The sequence below is a fragment of the Aedes aegypti genome, chromosome 2, assembly GCF_002204515.2.
Source record: "Aedes aegypti strain LVP_AGWG chromosome 2, AaegL5.0 Primary Assembly, whole genome shotgun sequence".
Lineage (NCBI taxonomy): Eukaryota > Metazoa > Arthropoda > Insecta > Diptera > Culicidae > Aedes > Aedes aegypti.
The window spans coordinates 206,314,753-206,336,093 of NC_035108.1; the positions used below are offsets into that span (position 1 = coordinate 206,314,753).

Consider the following 21,341-nt stretch of genomic DNA (forward strand, 5'->3'; position numbering starts at 1 on the left):
TTTAGATTGCGAAACGCGAGCACACCATAATGAACGACTTTTTTATTTTACAATACGTTGCTTGCCTGTGTGATTCGAACACTAACAACAAATTTCAACACGTCACCAACTGTGAGGAAATCAAAGGCAATCGTGACGTCACACCACCCTGCTTAGCCTACCTTGCAGCAGTGGTTTACGTTAGTGTCGCTCAGTTTCCTCAAGATGGCGTCTTGTTAGAAGTAAAATTTTCCCGTTTTGTTCGGTTTGACACAAGCCATCAGCGAAGCGAAGCAACAACAAGAAGAAGAAGCGCTCTCTCACAAACGGGAGTCGATTTTTTCACGCCATCAGATTCCGCGACGGGTCGTCGATTCTTCTAAATTCGTGCCGTTAAATCGTAAGGATCCGGTCGAAAGTAGTGTCAAAATGTGCCAAATCGCGTCGCCTTTCCGGATTGATATTTAGTGATGGGAAAAGTGCGCGATTAGGTCGGAAAAGTATCGATGGAAATTTTCGTAAATTGCATGCCGAGCATTTTTTTTCCATGTCGCTTGAAAGTGGATCATGAAGACAACGAAAACGGCAGTGCGAAGAAGGAAGAAGACGAACGGCGGTAAAGTGTGTGAGTGTGTGCGAAAATTGATTGCGTCATGGTGTGAGTGTTTAGCTTTGGAATGATGACAAACGGAAGACAAAGCAGAGAGTGACGCTTCTACAGCAAAGTTAGTTCGATTTCGGAGTTTTAAATTACTAAGCTTGAATGGATTATTATTTGGAATAGAAGGACTCATTATGGCACACTCGTAGAACTAAAAGTGCGTCTTGGATTAAGTGAAGATAGTGAAGAATAGACGGTCGTGTTGATTTTAGCTTTCGATAGCCTAATGATTGATGGAAATGACCCTTAGTTCTTAATGGTGCGCAGTGAATGCATTTTAATTTCCACTGGGTGTTGAGAAATGAGAAGATAGCTAACGATAACGTTGAAGAGTAAAATCAAAGTTTGAAAATGGCTTATTATCAAATTGTACAGACAGATGAGTTGAAGAATCTGTATCCTCATCTGATAGAAAATGGAGGAATACAGTTGGTGATGGGAGATGACGTGCAGTTCGGATCTCAGCCTGTAATTCTATCTCAAGACCAACAAGAGCTATTGCTGAACGATGGAAATCAGCATCAGCTTCCGCAGATTGTGTACCAGCAGGCTCCAGCCCAGCAGCCACAGCCCCAACAATCTCAGCCCCCACCTCCCCAACAGCAGCAACAACAGCACGAAACGCATTATGTGATTCAACAAGAGGACGGTGCCCTAACGGATGCCTTTGGGCAACCAGCTAATCAACCGCAGCACATTTATTACTCCGAAGTGCCCAATGACGGTCCACAAATGATACAAACTAATTTAGTACACGAACCACCGCAACAAACTACTCTGCATACAATGCAAACTGCTGCTGAACAATTGCAACAACAGCAGCAGCAACAACAACAGCAACAGCAGCAACAACAACATCAAGTACTGCAAGTAGTCCATGGTGTTCCACGACCTGGTCAACAAATAATCCTTCGTCAACAACCACAAGAGTTACAAAAACCTCCACAACCTCAGCAAATAGCTGTCCAACAAACCCAACCGCACATTCTGACGCACCAGCCTTCTACCCAAGTAATCTTGCAACATCCTCAAGGGCATCAAATAGTACATCGTCCACAGCAGCAACCTCAACATCAAATTATCTACGAACATGTGCAGCCACAAGGGCACCCAGTTCAACAAAGCATACAACTAACTCCGCAATTGGTACATCAACCGCAACAACAACCACAACAGGCGACTCAACGCGTTAGCATACAAAAATTAACCCCACAACAGCATCAACAATATCTCCAACAACAGATGCACCAACAGCAAATGCCTCAGCAACAACAGGTAATCCAGCAGTCTACGCAAATGTTGCAGCAAGCGCCACCGGGAGCCAGACCGTGTTTAATCATAACTAAACCTCAGCTTTCGCAGGCACCACAAACAGCAACGGTTGCCATTTCCCAACACCAACCTCAACCAACGCAAAACATTGCTCGAATTCGCAACTACAAGCCTCGCGTTACGAAGGCTCCCACCCCTCGACCACGCTCAGCTCTCCCTGTCACAAGCAACGCCCCAGGACAAATTCGTCCTCCACGTCCCGCCACAGCGAAAACGATTCCCACACCTGTGGTACGCCAACCGGCACCTGTCCAACAGCAACAACCCCAGCAGCAACTCTCTCTTCAACAGCAGCAACCTACAACTGTTCCTCAACGAACCAACATCATCCTAACAGGTCAAAAGATTGTCACCCTAACCAATCGACCACCTCATCTCGTTCCAACATCTTACGCAGCTACAAAGACGCAGCCCATAAAGCGAGTTGTATCCTTGCCAAACTCTATCCCAACGCCACAACTCGTCCCAGTGTCTCAACCTCAACAACCAGTCGAAAATCAATCTCAGCCGCAGCCGCAGCCGCAGCCACAACCACAACAACAAGCTCAACAACAATCATCCCCTCAGAAACAACCCCAAGGCGGCACGTACTCCAACGATCTGGAAGATCTTGAAGACAGCATCCAAGCAGCGGTCGTTGCCAAAGCACCACCAAATGCTGCCCAAGCTAGCCCTCAATCAACACCCGTTGAGCAATCCCCTACCTATCAACAGTCCCCTCAGCAACAACAGCAGCAGCAACAACCACAACAACAAGAAATGCAACCCCCACCCCAACAAATCATTCAACAATCGCCCCAACCGCTTCAACAGCAGCAGCCACAGCCCCCGCAACAACAGCAACAGCAACAATCGATTCAGCAATCTCACCTCTTCGACGATCCCGGCAGTATCATTCAGCTAGGCAACGGTCAAACCATGACCGCTGCCCAGTTCCGCTCCTTCCAAGAGAAGCAACAGCTCCGCCAGCAGGAAAACCTCCGAGGAGGATTCACGCAACGTGGTCGCGGCATTATGGCCGCACGCGGCATGGTCATTCGCAAAACGGTACCCCTCAACCGCCAGCAAGTAGCCCTCCAACAGCAGCAAAACGCACAAATGCAAATATCTCAGCAGCACCATCTCATGCAACAGCAGCAGCAACAGTTGGCCCAACAGCAACAGGCACCGCCTCCACCGCAGCCGGAACCGGAACCGAGGGAGAGTGCCAAGATGTTGGTCATCCTGCAAAGCGGCGAGCAACGCTTGATTACGTTCACACTGCCCAAAGAAAGCTGCACCGTGCAGGAACTGCTGGAGCAGGTCGGAGTTCAGTTCTCTCCGGAGAGCAACATTCAGTGCATCTCGAATCCTGGTGGAGATATCGATTACATTGTAACCGTGGGCGTCACCATGCAAGAAACCAGTGAATATCTGAAAGCTGCTGAGAATACTATCAAAAGCCAACAGCAGCAGCAGCAGCAGCAGCAGCAACAACAACAACAGCAGCAGCAGCAACAAATGCAACAGCAACAGCAGCATCATGTGGTGAGTAGTGTTTTTAGTCTTGTCAATGACTTTACTCTTTGTCTGCTATTTCCAAACCCTGGTTTCAATTTGGATGTTATTTGCTAAAGCTCATATGGGGTCATCCATTAATCAGAGCGGTAATGATTAATTATAAATATCGTTATCGTTAATCATGAATAATACCCATCATTGTCTAGTGTATAGCCCATTTGTTTGTTACTTCAGGGGACTACTGCCCTCTTTGCATAATAATTGTCTTATTTATATTGGAAATCCCATAGATTATGAGACTGTTCTGCAAATAGAGGCAGTTAGTGTATACCTTCGGGCATTTAATCGATTTAATCAATAGCCCATCCCATAACAATGATTAAATGTCTTTGGAAATGTCCTCTACGCCTAAAAGTATGCAACAAATGTGTCAATCATCAAATTTCTAATCATGATTAACCCTCTCTTTCCTAAGACTTTGATCGACTATTTCTTTACGGAAAAGAGTTTCTATAAAAAGTACTTAAACAAACAATATTGCAAATGGTTTAAATTTTTCGAAATCTGGTTAAAAACTTTTTATTGTTTTCAATAGTAAATTGATTGTTTATCAATAGTTTTACTATTGAACCAGTTAGTCGACTTTTGGATTAATCTGATGAGTATATAATCATATTCTAGCTACTATTACTAAGTATCCATCTAATACGGTTTGTCTCAACTTCGTCCAAAACCAGTGGGGCTCTGGATCTACCATAGGAAAGAGAGGGTTAAACGTCACGCTCTTGGGAAGGGTGAGTTCAGGGAAACGTACTACCCATACCAAATTTTCTGAATCTCCATACAAAAAAGTGTGACATAGGGATCGAAAATGGCCACATATTCCGTTACGCAAATCATTGCGTTCCACTAGAAAAAATGGGCAGGTTTGCCAGTTCAAGACCAACATTTGAAAAAGCCCAAACACATTTGACAATATTTTGAAAATATGTAATTCAGATGAAAACATATTTTTTCTGAACCCATTTCCTCCCATATCATAGTTAGAATCTACAACATCCTACATTATGGAAGCTTTTGAAGAAGCATGTCCTCTGCGGTCTGTAAAGACTACAAGAGGGACCCCATGGTGGAATTCCGATCTGACTAGACTCAGGAAACAATGTAGAAAGAGTTGGAACAGACGCCGTTCAGCTGGATCAGAGTCGATCAAGTCGGCTCGCAAGGCTTACAAGAAAGCTCTTCGTTCCGCTGAACGATCTGGCTGGAAAAACCTTTGTACAAATGTTTCCAGTTTGAGTGAAGTCAGTCGGCTGAACAAAATCCTTGCAAAATCTAAGGATTTCCAAGTGAACGAAATTCGCTTACCTAATGGTGACTTTACTTTTTCCGATGAAGAAGTTTTAGAATGTTTATTCAATACACACTTCCCCGGATGTGTGGACATAGCATCTACGGATGAACCAAATGTCTTTTGTGTCAGTGAATCATCGATTTGTTTTCGGCGAGAATTAACGTACAAATAAATTGCCAGATTGTCCGGACGTTTCGATCGTTTTACTGGCCTACGACCATCTTCTGCGGACTCTAAAATATATTTTTTAACATTTAGAATACATCAAAAACATAAAATTAACACCTTACAATCTTCTAGCCGTTTGTTTACAGTTGGACGGCCATACCTTTTACAAACATCATAATACATAAATTTCTACATACAACATACATACAAATATCTTCTGGTCATGTGTTGGTAATAGATTTAAGCAGTTATAATAGAGTTGTACGCCGTCTTAAAATTGGCAGAGTCTTTCTGTTTGTTTACAACATTATCATCGCCTCGTATCTTAATGTGAAAAGTTTTTGTTATTAATCTAGTGTAGCTATTTGTAACTTTGTCAAGTATTTTTGTCTTGTCAAAGTCGAAAATATGTCCTTCTTCTATAGTGTGTTGTGACAATCCTGTAGGGTCAGTGTTCCCTTAGTGGACAGTCCCCTATAGTCGCACTAGTGGCTTTTTACAGCCGTTTTGCTATGAATCTTTTCAAAATATTTTTTGACATGAAGGTCAGGAGCTATTTATCTAAGCACCATTGATACACAGCTTGATTTTGTTCAAAAAATGATCGAAATAATTAGTTTTGCTTAAAATTTGAACTCCCTTGCGCCTATAGTTAACTTATTGTTTCTATAGTAGCACTACTGAGAGAAACTATTTTTTATTATACGAAATAATTAATGAATTAAGTACTTTTTTACATCAAACAAAAGCTTTTGATCCACACTTTGAAGGAGAAATATAAAAGCTTTGTAAAAATACGGTTTTGATTAGTATTTTGCCAACGCCGTGATGCTAGTGCTACTATAGGAACAGAAATTAGAAATAGTGCTACTATAGGCACATGTATTCCTATAGTGGCACAAGCGATAATAAATGCAAACATATGAATTTTCGCAGTTTTCATATTTTTCCCACAAAACCAAGATAAAAAGCTTCCAGATGATGTAAAAATAATGACGCTAGCGTTATTTTTCGATTTTATACGAATATTTGTTCTTAGCTATGCGGCTATTGGTACATCGACCCTACCAGATATGTTTTTTGTTTTTACATTATACTTATGTTGACTTAGACGTTTACACAAAAATTGACTTGTTTCACCAACGTACGATTTTTCACATGCACCACAAGGAATCTCATATACTACATTTATGTTTTTGTCTTAAGATATTTTGTCTTTAGTTTTTGTAAATAGTACATCTTTAATTTTGTCAACTGGTTTATAAGCCACCTTAAAGTCGTGTTGTCTTAGATATCTAGATAGCTTTTCACCTAGTCCTTCAATATATGGTATCGTTATAAAATTGTTCGTAGCGTTTTCCTTGTCTTGTATATTTTGTGTAGTCTTTCCCTAATAACTTTTTCTACAAGGAAACACGGGTAGTTGTTTCCTGTGAGAATTAGTTTAACCGTTTTCAACGTGTTAACCCGATACTTAGCATGAGTTAACTTTAAGGCTCTATCTACTAGTGCTATTATTGTATTGTTTTTGTGTATGAAAGGACTAACAGAGGTAAAATCTAAATATCTACCGTCTGCATCTTTCGGGAACCACTCCGATATCAAATGTCTTTTCATGTAGTTACGAGTCTCTGGCCTCGGCTCGCAGTATCGTAACTAATGAATCGATTCAATGGGCACTTAATAGTTTTGCTCCTTTCAAATCTCCAGGAGCGGATGGGATTTATCCTGTTCTGCTCCAAAAGGGATTTGAGTTTATCAAACATGTTTTGAAAAAGCTACTTGTAAGCAGTTTTGCTACCGGGTATATTCTCAGATCCTGGCGTGATATTACTGTAAAGTTTATCCCGAAAGGATGACGTGCGTCGTATGAAGAAGCGAAGAGTTTTAGACCAATCAGTCTGACCTCTTTTCTTCTGAAATGTCGGAACGCATTATCGATCATCACATCCGTGATGTTTATTTGGCAAACATGCCTCTTCATGTGAATCAACATGCTTACCAATCTGGAAAGTCCACTGTGACTCTTTTACACAAAGTTGTATACGATATCGAGAAAGCATTCGCTCAGAAGCAATCCTGCTTGGGTGTTTTCTTGGATATTGAGGGTGCCTTTGATAACGTGTCTTTCGATGCCATATTGGAAGCAGCACGAAACCATGGGCTACCTACAATGATTACCAATTGGATTCATCAAATGCTCAAAAACCGACATCTCTTCTCGACATTGCGTCAAGCAGCGATTCGAAAATTGAGTGTTTGCGGATGCCCCCAAGGGGGAGTCTTGTCACCACTTTTGTGGAATCTCGTAGCAGATACGCTATTGAGGCAACTCAATAATAGCGGTTTTCCAACATATGGATTTGCCGACGACTATCTAGCTCTGATAGTTGGTATGTGCATAAGCACCCTGTTCCGTCTACCGACGGAAGCGTAAACCATGCACCACCCTATTTTCCATGCATACCCATCACCACCCTATTTTCAAACCCAGCTCAAGCCAACCGCAGTCCCAACGGCTGCATCAGTCAATTTTCACCCGACGCCGAGTACGCATCGTTTGCGCACCAGAAATGAAATTATTAAACGCAAATGTAAAGTAGAAAATAAAGTTAATAGTTGTTAGCGTAGCCGTCCGCGTTCAATTCATTCGCACCCGAAGAAAAGTTGGCCCTTGCCAATCCTCCCGCGGAAGTGATCCTTTCGCCGCGAAGTGTTTTGTTCCGCCGTGTTCCCCCCGAAGTGTTTTACAGTCCGCTGCCTTTCGACCCACCCTGCTGGGCTCGAACATCTGGTCCGTTCCGAACCGGATTACTAGTGCCGTGTAGTGATTTCTTGTGAAGATTCTGCCGGATTTGACCGCCGGCCGAGTGGTAAATCCGGAGAAGAAAAACCCGTGAAAATCCCTCCTGCATTGTGCCGCCGCCCGAGTGGCGCAAGCGAAGAAAAAGTGTTGTGACGATCCAGCCGGATCGAGCCGTCGACCGCCCGCGTCGTCGGCGTGCGAAAGTGAAAAAGTTTGCACACGCTGTGCATGTCCAAACGTGTTTGTGCGAGACGAGCTACGCGAAATTGGAACAAAGTGGAAAGTGAACCAAAACAAGTTTGCTCCCTCTGCTGTGAGTGCCCGAGCAAAAACTTTGAACTGAAAAACTGCGTCGCAAGTTTCGACCGAAAAGTTTTCGCGCGTTCGAGAAAAAGTGTGCACAAATTGGTGCGCTGCGTAAAAGTGTTTTCGCGACGAGTTAAATTTCGAAACGCGTCCGAAAGTGTTTGAACTGTGCGTGATCCTGAATAAGAAGAGCGCGAAGAAAAACAGTGCTAAATGCCGCCTGTGACGCGGTCGAAGCACGCCGAAGAAAAGAACGCTAATCAGCAGCAGCAGATTTCCTGAAGTCCAGGTGTCAGATCCTGGAAAACTGCGATGCAGCGTTTCCAACGACGAACCCCACAGTGAAGCCGACGCAATTCCAGCAACTTCCGAAGCAATCCCAGAAGAGCCATGCAGTTTCCACTACTATTTCGCAAGCGTGCGAGATTTGTGGTGGTGATCATCGGAACATCCAGTGCACCGCATTGGACAAGCTGAGTGCCTCCCAGAAGCAAGAGAAGGTTCGAGCTGCAGGAGTTTGCTTCAACTGCCTGCGTAAAGGGCACCGCTCCCGAGAGTGTCCATCCGATAAGTCGTGCCGCAAGTGCCAACGCCGGCACCACACGCTGCTTCATGATGATGGGGCACCCATCCAAGTGACGAAGTCGAGCGTTTCCCTTCCCGCGGAGTCCGTGGTAAACCTACCACCGGTTCCGGCTGCTCCGGTTCAACCGAAGTCGGGGCAGATGAATCCTCCTGTGGACCAGCCTGTGTCCACAACCTGTTCGTCGAACTTCGCCCAGTCGTCCAAGACGGTACTGCTGCTTACCGCAGTGGTGGAGGTGTTTGACAAGCGAAATCAGCCATTCCCATGCCGTGTCCTGCTAGACAGCGGCTCTCAGGTAAATTTTGTGACTGAAGAATTAGCAAATCGCCTAGGTTTGCCGAAGATGCCAGCTAACGTCCCGATTACTGGTATCAACGCCTTGCGCACCCTCGCCCGCGACAAGGTAACCCTGAGAATTCAATCCCGAGTGTCCAGCTTTCAAGCCATCCTGGAGTGCCTAGTGACACCGAAAGTGACGGGCATGATTCCATCGTCCAAGATCAACATCAACCACTGGGACATTCCTGACGGAGTGGTTCTGGCCGATCCTGAGTTCCACACACCCGACAAGGTGGATCTACTAATCGGCGCGGAACTATTCTTCGACATTTTGAAACCGAGTCAGCTCAATCTAGCGGACAACCTTCCGATGTTGCGAGACACTCATTTCGGGTGGATCGTATCCGGCGTCATCGTCGAGCCTCAAGTCACCAACGTTTCCGTCCAGCAATCCAACCACGCTACCGTCGAAGATGTCGAGCGAATGATGCAGCAGTTCTGGCAAATCGAGGAAGTGCCAGACGTTCCCAAGCTTTCATCCGAGGAGTTGGCCTGCGAAGCCCACTTCTTGTCTACCTATCAGCGAGATGAAGATGGACGATTCATCGTGAAGCTACCGTTCAAGCAGAACATCAACCAGCTAGACGACTGCCGCGCTCTAGCACTCAAGAGATTCCTGATGCTGGAGAAGAGACTCGTCCGCAATCCAGAACTGCAGACGCAGTACGTGGAGTTCCTCCGGGAGTACGAAGCTCTTGGACACTGCCACGAAGTCCGTGAAACCGATGACCCTCCAAATCAGCTAGCGTACTACATGCCGCATCACGCGGTGTTACGACCTTCCAGCTCGAGCACGAAATGTCGTGTCGTGTTCGACGCCAGCGCCAAGTCTTCAGCATCCGAGCTGTCTCTGAACGAAGTGCTGCAGGTAGGACCTGTAGTACAGAATGATCTGCATTTCATCGTCCTGCGCTTCCGGAAGTTCAAGATAGCGTTCTCTGGAGACGTGTCCAAAATGTACCGCCAGGTACAGCATGCGAAGCAAGACCATCGTTTTCTGCGAATCTTTTGGAGACCCCACCCGTTGCAACCGCTGCGGGTCCTGGAGTTGTCTACCGTTACCTACGGCACCGCATCGGCACCATTCCTAGCTACTAGGTGCTTGGTGCAGCTGGTGGAAGAAGACGGCGATGCCTTCCCAATCGCTTCTCGAATCGTGAAGGAAGAAACGTACATGGACGATGTGCTCTCCGGTGCAGACTCGGTGGAAGAGGCCATCGAGGCCCAACGACAACTGAAGCAACTCCTCAAGCTAGGAGGATTCCCCATCCACAAGTGGTGCTCGAACTCCGAAGAATTTCTCGAGCACATTCCCGAAGAAGATCGCGAGCAGAAGAAGCCATTGGAAGAACGAAGAGTGAACGAAGCCATCAAGGTGCTCGGTTTGCTCTGGGACCCGAGTGCTGATACCTTGTTCATCGCCAACCATCCGAAGGCCACGACAGCAGCCGACCAGCAACGCGTGACGAAGAGAATGATGTATTCGGAGATCGCCAAGTTCTTCGACCCTTTGGGTTTGGTGTCGCCGGTCATAGTATTGGCGAAGCTCCTGGCTCAGCGACTGTGGCAGCTCAAGATCGGCTGGGACGATCCGGTCGACGAAGCAACAGCGCAAGAGTGGCAAGAATTGCAAACATCGTTGTCACATTTGCACCAAATCGATATCCCGAGATGCGTAACCTTCTATGAAGTGATTGCGTATGAGCTTCACGGGTTCTCCGATGCCTCAACCGTGGCGTACGGGGCCTGTGTCTACCTGCGAAGCTTGTTTGCCGACGGTTCGGCGAAACTACGACTCCTCACCAGTAAGTCCAAGTTGGCTCCTCTGCATGACCTTTCCATTCCTCGGAAAGAGTTGTGCGCAGCTCTCCTGCTCACCCGGTTGGTGCAAAGGGTGTTACCAGCCCTGGACATGACGTTCCGGGAAATTGTGCTGTGGTGCGATAGTACGATTGTCCTGGCCTGGATACGAAAGCCTCTCAACCAACTACAGTTGTTCGTACGAAATCGAATCGCTGTAATCCAAGAGAATACCGGAGACTACAGATGGGAGTACGTCTGGTCCCAGCGAAACCCCGCTGACATCGTTTCCCGAGGCCAACTACCAGAAGCACTGAAGAACAACCAGCTTTGGTGGAATGGTCCGGACTTCCTCCAAAGGGTGGAATACGACATCGACTTGCCGCAGTTCGTTCCAGACGATCAGTTGCCCGAACTCAAAGGAGTGATAGCCAGTCCGGCTGTAAGTATCGAACCGTTTCCATTTTTCTCCAGGTTCAGTAGCTTCCGAACTATTCAACGTATCATGGGGTACGTGCTGCGATTCGTCAACAACTGCCGAAACCCTCGCAATCAGCGCGTATCAAGCCGGCATCTGACCGTTGGTGAACTTCGTCGGTCAACTGAAGCCATCCTCCACGTAATACAACTCGTTCATTTGGCGGACGAGATTAAGCGAGTGAAAGCCAACGAACCCTGTAAGAGACTCGCCAACCTTCGTCCGATTTACTCTGATGGCCTATTGAGAGTGGGCGGCCGTTTGGATCGCTCGCTGCTACCCTTCGAGAATCGTCATCCCATCATCTTGCCGGATAAGGATCCGGTTGTACGCCTGTTGGTGCAACAGATGCACATCGAATTGCTTCACGTCGGGCAGACCGGCCTGATGAACGCCCTGCGCCAACGTTATTGGCTCCTGAATGCTCGTTCTACCATTCGTTCAATCACCCGTACATGCGTGAGATGCTTCCGAGTCAACCCAAGCAACACCAGCCAGCTAATGGGCAACTTGCCGGCTGCCAGAGTTGTACCATCACCTCCGTTCGCCGTCACCGGCGTGGATTACGCCGGCCCGTTCATCATCAAGCAAGGAGCGCGCCGTCCAGTGTTGATCAAGGCATACGTCTCCGTCTACGTGTGCATGACTACCAAGGCCGTCCACCTGGAAGCAGTGTCGGACTTGAGCACCGATGCTTTCCTGGCGTCCCTTAAGCGTTTTATCGGACGACGAGGCATGGTTCAACAGCTCCACTCGGATAACGCCACCAATTTCCGAGGAGCCCATCACGAGTTGAACGAGCTCTACCGACAGTTTCAAGACCAACAATCAGTGTCGACCATCGAAGACTTCTGCCGCTCGCGTGAGATTGAGTGGCATTTCATCCCGCCGGATGCACCGGAGTTCGGCGGCCTCTGGGAGGCCGCAGTGAAATCTGCGAAGACCCACCTCAAGCGCATCGTCGGCAACGTCAAGCTAACGTTCGAGGAACTGTCTACCGTCTTGGTTGAGATCGAGGCGGTATTGAACTCTCGACCACTGTTCACCATCTCTAACGACCCTGCGGACCAGCTGGTGATCACACCGGCTCACTACCTAATCGGCCGCCCGCTTACTGCCATGGCCGAACCTTCCCTAGAGAATGTCAACGCAACCCGCTTGACTCGATGGCAGCATCTCCAGCTCATGCGAGAACATTTCTGGCGCGCATGGAGCCGGGAATACCTCAACACGCTGCAGCCAAGGAAGAAGAATCTCCGAACTGTGCCCAACATCAGGAAGGGCATGGTAGTTCTACTCCACGATCGAAATCAACCTCCGCTCTACTGGAAGATGGGCCGTGTTACAGCGGTCTACCCTGGTGACGATGGCTTAGTCCGAGCTGTCGACGTCTACAGCGGTGGTTCCACCTTCCGCCGCCCAATCAACAAGCTGTCAGTGCTACCCATCGAGGACAACCAGCCTTGTACCGATCAACCGATTCGTGAGGATTGTTGAGTACCCTCAACGGGGGGTGTATGTTCCGTCTACCGACGGAAGCGTAAACCATGCACCACCCTATTTTCCATGCATACCCATCACCACCCTATTTTCAAACCCAGCTCAAGCCAACCGCAGTCCCAACGGCTGCATCAGTCAATTTTCACCCGACGCCGAGTACGCATCGTTTGCGCACCAGAAATGAAATTATTAAACGCAAATGTAAAGTAGAAAATAAAGTTAATAGTTGTTAGCGTAGCCGTCCGCGTTCAATTCATTCGCACCCGAAGAAAAGTTGGCCCTTGCCAATCCTCCCGCGGAAGTGATCCTTTCGCCGCGAAGTGTTTTGTTCCGCCGTGTTCCCCCCGAAGTGTTTTACAGTCCGCTGCCTTTCGACCCACCCTGCTGGGCTCGAACACACCCTATTCGACCTGATGCGAAGTGCTCTTCAAGTAGTCGAGAGTTGGTGTCGCCAATATGGCCTTACGGTTAACCCGAATAAAACATCTATTGTTCTGTTTTTTTTAACCGCGATGGAATTCGACCTTTACGTCTTTTTGGCACTGAGATTAACGTGACTGATCAAGTTAAGTATGTCGGAGTCATTCTAGATTCCAAACTTTCATGGACACCTCACATTGATTTCAGAGTCAAAAAAGCTTGCATGGCCTTCGGTCAATGCCGGCGAACCTTTGGTAAAACTTGGGGCCTCAAACCCAAATATATCAAATGGATTTACACAACAGTTGTTCGACCAATATTGGCATATGGATGTCTTGTGTGGTGGCAAAAGGGCGAAGTGAGAACAATTCAATCAAAATTGGGCCATCTCCAAAGGATATGCTTGATGGCGATGTCTGGTGCGTTCTCTACAACTCCCACAGCAGCGCTCGAGACCCTTTTCGACGTTGCGCCACTACACATATATCTTAAACAAGAAGCACTGTCTTGCTCTTACCGTTTACGGGTACTGGATCTACTGAAGAATAATCCAGTGAATCGTAGATCTACACACACTTCGTTGTTTCCACTTTTGGTGAATTGGGACAAAATTGTCCTTGCTCCAAGTGATCTCACAATTGCTTGTCACTTTCCTTACAGGACATTTATCACACAATTCCCTTCACGGGAAGAGTGGACGTCTGGCTATTTGGAAAGAAGTATATCAAACAATATAGTATGTTACACTGATGGCTCCCCCCTTGAAGGTTGAGCTGGTGCAGGAGTATATTCTCGTGAGCTAAGGCTGAATCAGTTTTACTCACTTGGTAGAAACTGCACCGTTTTTCAGGCGGAAATATTTGCCCTTATGTGTGGAGTGCAATCAGCACTTCAACAGCGCGTAATGGGTAAAGTCATATACTTCTGTTCAGATAGTTAAGCTGCTATAAAAGCTCTCGCTTCGGCCAACTCAAGGTCGAAGCTTGTTATCGCATGTCGAACTCAAATTGAGGAACTGAATTCAGTCAACTCTGTAAACCTTGTATGGGTACCTGGCCATTCTTCCATCGTTGGAAATGAATTGGCTGATGAGCTAGCTCGCGATGGAGCATCGCATGACTTCATTGGCCCTGAGCCGGTTATTCCAATTTCGAAGTGGTGGGTGCAGCTTCAGATAAACTCTTGGGCGGCAACTCAGCACAAGCAATATTGGAATAGTTTGGAGTCATGTCGTCAAACAAAATTGTACATTACTGAGCCATCTCCAAGGGTGGCGAAGTATTCAACAAATCTGTCAAAGCAGAATTGCAGTCTCTTAATCAGAGCGTTGACAGGCCACTGCCGACTCAACTATCACATGGCAAATATTCAGCGTGCTGACTCATTTATGTGTGATAGTTGTGACTCCGATTATGGAACTTCGTATCACCTGATATGTAACTGTCCAGTTTTTGCGCAAATGCGATTCCAATTACTTGGTAAACACTTATCAAGTGAAACTGAATTCAGAAGCCTGAATCTTCAAGACATTCTGTTATTCTTAACCCGCTGTGGTAATGAGCTATAGGCTCTCTTTACGCTCATGTGTTCTGCAGTGCCCTATTTGAGGCGCTGTTCGAACCCATTGTGGTATGGAGCTACATGCTCTCATTTCGCTTATGCGATTTTCCCTCTTCAAGGTTGGTTGGTTTGACTTTATTAACGAGATTTTTAGCCCTGGGCTAGTTCATCTCGGGACCAACGGCTTTACTTCCCTTCCGAAGGAAGTCGTCACTATAACTTTTTACGTCATAAGTGACTATGTCGGGGATGGGATTCGATCCCAGGTCCTCGGCGTGAGAGGCGAGTGTTCTAACCACTACACCAGGTCCGTCCCCACAAACCCCCCTCTTCAAGGGACCCCACTCCTATTTCCTCCCATCTTTCCCTTCCCTTTCCTCTCCCATCGGGTAGATGATGAAATAGGCTCAAATATGGCGATGGCACAAATCTCCCAACTGGTGGGGAACGTTCCTTTGGAGCCGGCCTTCTGATACCTGATAAGTATCCATCTAATACGGTTTGTCTCAACTTCGTCCAAAACCAGTGGGGCTCTGGATCTACCATAGGAAAGAGAGGGTTAAACGTCACGCTCTTGGGAAGGGTGAGTTCAGGGAAACGTACTACCCATACCACATTTTCTGAGTCTCCAGTGTGACATAGGGATCGAAAATGGCCACATATTCCGTTACGCAATTCATTGCGTTTCACTAGGAAAAATGGGCAGGTTTGCCAGTTCAAGACCAACATTTGAAAAAGCCCAAACACATTTGACAATATTTTGAAAATATGTAATTCAGATGTAAACATATTTTTTTCTGAACCCATTTCCTCCCATATCACAGTTAGAATCTTTGTCGCATATGTGACCATTTCCTAAAAAAGTCATTTTTTCATATATTACCGAAAATAGAATAACCGAGTTGAGGCATTTCAAACAAACTTCAAAATAATTGTAATGTTGATTCAATGCGGGACACAATTTGTAAACTTTTGTGTTGAATACACGTCTACAGGTGGCCGTGATAAACTATAACCCGAATAAAACGTACGCGGATTCAATGACTAAAATTAGACTACTTTATTAAAAGGTACCGCCCAGACAACCAAAATGTACGTATAACAAAATCACCTGGAGGCTTTGTATGTGCAAAATTTCACTTATTAGGTGTCGTGAAAAGGCCTTCTACGTACAAAAGTGGTGGCGATATACTTGCATACATTGTGTGATGAATAATAGCATACAATACGAGTGTGTAAATTTTAGATCGAACGAACTTTTGATCTTTTGCGATTTATCGTATGATAACAACTGTTGATTTGACAGCTGCTACGGATTGATTCGACTTACATTGTACGAATGTACGGGATGAAACAAAATGTACAATTGAACTCAGAAAAAAGGCGTTTTATGCGAGGAAACTCATCTTTCTGACGATTTTATTCACCGTGTTTTGCGGATTTGATGTAAGGGGCCGTCCATTAATTACGTAAGGGTTTATGGGGGGAGGGCGGTTTGAGATTTCTTACGCACCATACAATTTATTTTTCATTTTTTATTTATTTATTGTCGTCAATCATGTTTGTAGACCGTTACATAGAATTTTTTATGTGCTAGTTTCACTAATACATTCAATTTTACTACTTAAGATAATGTGCGGAAGTATTGTTTTAGCTTCGCTTTGGACCAAGTTAAGTCAATTAAATCATAATGTTTATTATAAGTAGTTATCATTTGGTTCATTGGCCCAAATTTTGCATAATTAGTACGGTGATAGTTGATTGCAAATAGTTCTCGATGGCGTAAACGTCTTGATGGTACATAAAAGTTTAATTTAGATAATAATTCTGGTGAATCATCTTTATGAGAAACAATATCGTTTATAAATGAAATCATAGCATATTCGCGACGCTCTCTTAGTGTTTGAATATCAATCAGCATACATCTAGCTTTGTAAGATGGTAATGGAAATTCAATCCAACCTAATTTGCGAAGAGCATATAATAAAAATTGTTTTTGTACCGACTCTATCCTTTCTTCATGTACTGTTGAAAAAGGTGACCAAATTATGCTGCAATATTCAAGTATTGATCTAACATAGGCAATGAACAATGTTTTTATTGTGTATGGATCATTGAAGTTATAAGCGAAGCGTTTAATGAAGCCTAACATATTATTGGCTTTATTTATCATAGTGTTATAGTGATCAATGAAAGTAAGTTTTGAATCTAAAATTATGCCTAAATCTCTGATTCTATTACATTTTTCAACATTCTGATTGCCTAAAGTTATTGTTATATTAGGAATGTTTCTTTTCCTGTTAAAAGTTATCAGGTTACATTTTTTTACATTCAGTTGTAGTAGACTTTTCTGACACCATGTGTGCAGTTTTTATTTCCAGATAAAGTTTCATATTGTCAGCATATGTTAATACTTTTAGTTTGTCAAGAATAAAAGACAGGTCGTTCACAAACAGTATAAACAAGAGCGGACCTAAATGAGAGCCTTGTGGAACCCCTGAAGTGGCATGTATGGGAGTTGACCTATTTCCTTTGAATTTCACTATTAGCTCGCGAGTGGTTAAATATGATTCGATCCATTCCAGCAGTTTGGCTTCAATACCCATTTTCCGAAGTTTAAATATAAGCATGGGTATATCAACACGGTCAAATGCTTTACTAAAATCTGTGTACAAAGCTTCCACATGATTTCCATTTTCCATAGCACTCAACGAATAATTTACAAATTCAAGCAAATTAGTGGTTGTCGATCGCCCTTTAAAAAAGCCGTGCTGCGATGTAGTTATTCTATTTTTGATTTGGATGAATACTTTTTCATTTATGATGGCCTCAAAAAGCTTCGGAATGCACGAAATAATGGCAATGCCACGATAATTAACTACATCAGATTTTTTGCCTGATTTGGAAATGGGAACAAGGTATGAGCTTTTCCACAGTTTTGGAAAGACTCCAGACTCCAGTGACATATTGAAGAGCCAAAATAAAGGAGTAGTTAATTCAGTTGCTAAAGTCTTCATGAAAATTGGAGGAACTCCATCCGGTCCATTACCTTTGGTTGCATCCAAGTTTTTCAAACCATTCAATATTTCATGAACATTTATATGACTGATTTTCATACAACATATCTTATTATGGGGGGAGGGGGGTCGAGAAATCCCAAAAATCGCCTTACGTAATAAATGGACCGCCCCTAATTGGTATGAATAAACTAGTTATTACGTGAGCTTTTTTGCGACTTCTGGTTGTCTGGGCGGTACATACAATAGTGTTACTCGAGTAGGCGGAAGTCGTAATGACATTTTCATATAAACTGACATTTCATCAGTTGCATGACAGTCCAGCTGTCAGGATAGAGCCTAGCGGTAAAGCGAGGAGTCATTCGGTATAAGACCGTGCTCTCAGCTCTGCTTCATTTGCCACACAATTTTGAAAAGTACAAAAAAAAAATAATGTCAAATATCCTGGAAGAGAATTAGATTTTTGACGTTGATTTTACGGACTTACAAAACGGCGTAAGTAAGATTGCAACCTAACCGCTACTTTCACCGCTCTGTTGTATAGAGAGCCAAATTGAGTTAACCACGAATCAAAACAAAACTTTACTTGAATCGAGTTTACACTGTTTCAAAAACGTCGTAAGTAACGGAATAAATCGGCTTATCATTTTGTCATGAAATTTTTGTGAGACATAATAGAAAATACTTAGTTTTTGATCGCTAGCTGGTTGTACGAAAAATATAAGCGATGTACACGGAGAAAAAATGTTAAAAAGATGATTTATTTTAAAGCAATTTAAGAAAACAGCTTGTGAGTTGTGATTCTTCGTATTTAATTTTCTCAAAACCACATGAAAGTTGCTTACGTCAATTTGAAAAAGTAATCAGCATAAGGGATTTCTTTGTATTTCGATAGTCCAATTGCCTCAGTGAGTGCTGAGAAGCATGCTCTGTCTCAGTTGGATCGTAATGTCAATAAGACGAAGAATTAATATTTAAAAGTTTTTTATGTTGCATGCTTGGTATGTGAATCTCAAAGCATGGCTTGATCAGTGCATATTCTTCAAGTTATACAAAATCAGGAATGTTATGTTAATTCCAGGAAGAAAGCTCTGCAGAGAATTCAAAATAAAATTTTGAAAATGATTCTGAAACTTCCTTCCTGGTATAGTACTAATCAGGCTTTGGAAAATTTAACGATCATTGACACAAGAGCCATAATTTCATTCAGCCCATTTATCCGCCTGCATTCATACAACATACAACATACAACATTTAACGTTCATTGAAGATTGCGAAACATGAATGAAAACAAAACAGACACACACCACCCACTGTTTGGCCCCGATCACTGTGTGTCAACACTTGTAACATTCGCTGACCCACACTCATTCTGATCAAGAAACAGAGGCGAATATTTTTTATTTTCTGTGCTATGTTTGCATCCAAAGGGGTGTTCAATGGTCCATTAGATTATAATTAGGTTGTTAAAGGCTGCATGGTCAGTAAATATGAACGTTAGTACACATTTTATGCAAAACAGAAATCACCCGAACGACTGTATACTGTTGTAGTCTGTGAGAGTTGCTGCTCGCGAACACTCCAATGCCACGTACCAAACGAGAGAGTGAATGTTTACATTCATAGGGCTCTCCGAATGCGATGTGCCACGAACTGTTATGGTTCGCGAACTGTAACACTCTCTGAATATGGTTCGATCGGCTTATTCTGATAAAATCCAAACACTGGTATCAATGAGTTATATAGAATATCCAATGTTTAAAACTATTAACCGATTGCTTAACATTTTGCGGTAATTCACTTCGCGGTTAGTTCCATTTGGTGGCACGTCAATTCGCGGTCAGTACCATTTCGCGGTTTGGACCGAGATGTTTCATCTATCTTAACAGTACAATTTGAAGGACTGCCTGTGTTCAAAAGAAAAGTAAATCACCGATGAAAATATTATTAGTGCTAATGCCAACAATTTTCAGTGCAATTCGTAGGAAAAATCACAAGGCGAAATGGTATAGACCGCGAAACGGCATACCGCAAAATTGTACTAACCGAAAGACGGTAAACCGTAAAATGATACAAACCGCGAAATGGTTTACCGCGCAATGTCGGACAACTCTATTAAGCAAAGTACTGACTAAAATTCTGTGCTAGTGGGTTTAACGTCTATGCCTGATCTTCAAAACTATGCCGAAATCAATGAGTTTTTTTGATTTCTTATCAAAATTATGTATTCAATCAAACATATTTGTTGTTCTATCAGAAACATGATATGTACTTTCCCATTGTGTTAGCTTTATTTACATAAGACATTTTTTGGGATGTTTCAATTCCCACTTCCCCCATGGTAACATTTTTGTATGGAAATAAAAAATAAATTGTATGGAACTTAAGAGGTCTCAAACCCCCCTCCCCTCATAAACCCTTACGTAATTAATGGACGGCTCCTTAGCTTGTGTTAGCTTTTAACGAAATCCACAAGATTTAAATGTAATGGAATTTCATTCAGAATCAATCGACCTACAAAGGAGAGCTAAAAACTTGTTTTCATCAATCCGTTAAAAATAATCATAAGTCATAAGTTCAAAATTATCTAATGATTCATATAGGGTGATCAAAATATTTTGGACAGACCGTTTCGCCTATATAATTTGGCCATTTACGTTAAAATCAAAGTGGCCAAATTATATACGCGTAACGCTTAGGGCTGTGCACTATGAAGATTTATCGGTATCGGCGATATCATATTGAGTCAATATCGGTATCGGCGATATATCGGATTTGACATTATCGATATCGAACCGATATTCGATAATTTTCAAAAGAGATGTTTAAAAGTGAAACCGACAATATCGGCTTTGTTTGACACCAACTGTTGTTTTATGAAGTCCATTACTTGAATTTCATAGTGATATTTTTTTAGGAATTTCAATATTTATTGAACAATTTTCAATTGTAGTATAAACAAAAAATGTTGTTCTGATTTATCGGAACTGTTATCGGATCGATAATGGCTTTATCGATATCGGAAAATAACGTGCCGACAGATATCGGATATCGTATCGATAAAATCGATCCGATAATATCGATATTATCGATAATATCGATATTTGCACAGCCCTAGTAACGCTCTGTCCAAAATATATGACACACCCTAACAAATAGTCCCATAATTGTTTTTCAAATGCTCGAAATTGCACAACAGTGATTAAATTCATCTAAACGGACTTTAGTTAAACTTAAGACCGCTTGATTCCTAGAGTAGTGTTCGATCTTTTGATCGTATCGCTTGCTCCTGCGAAGGCGAGCGATGAACACTTGTTCGGCATGGATCACATCACCAACCAAAGGTGCCTCACTCGCAGATCTTTACCTTATCTAACTAACCCAATATCCTTCCCATGACAACTGTGGAGATGCATAAGATTCTTCGATCTCTAGTAACAATGGTTGCCTGACTAACATTCCTTCCATTCATCCTATTAACGTAAGGACGTGGCCAACGCCGTTATTGATTTTTAAATGTTGAGCTCTTGATTTG

General features: G+C 43.7%; 1 protein-coding gene across 3 annotated transcripts in view; it reads left to right on the forward strand.

Moving 5' to 3' along the window:
• The first annotated feature begins 291 nt into the window (after positions 1-291).
• LOC5570322 overlaps positions 292-21,341 on the forward strand; it is a 63,112-nt gene continuing 42,062 nt past the window's right edge. The window contains exons 1-2 of one of the 3 annotated variants that reach the window (XM_021843822.1): positions 292-1,915; positions 1,994-3,499. In XM_021843822.1, the coding sequence (XP_021699514.1) occupies positions 992-1,915; positions 1,994-3,499 (2,430 nt within the window). In that variant the 5' untranslated portion in view covers positions 292-991. Of the gene's footprint in view, positions 3,500-21,341 lie in introns of all 3 variants that reach the window. The other 2 variants (XM_021843823.1, XM_001653099.2) reach the window with 2 other exon arrangements.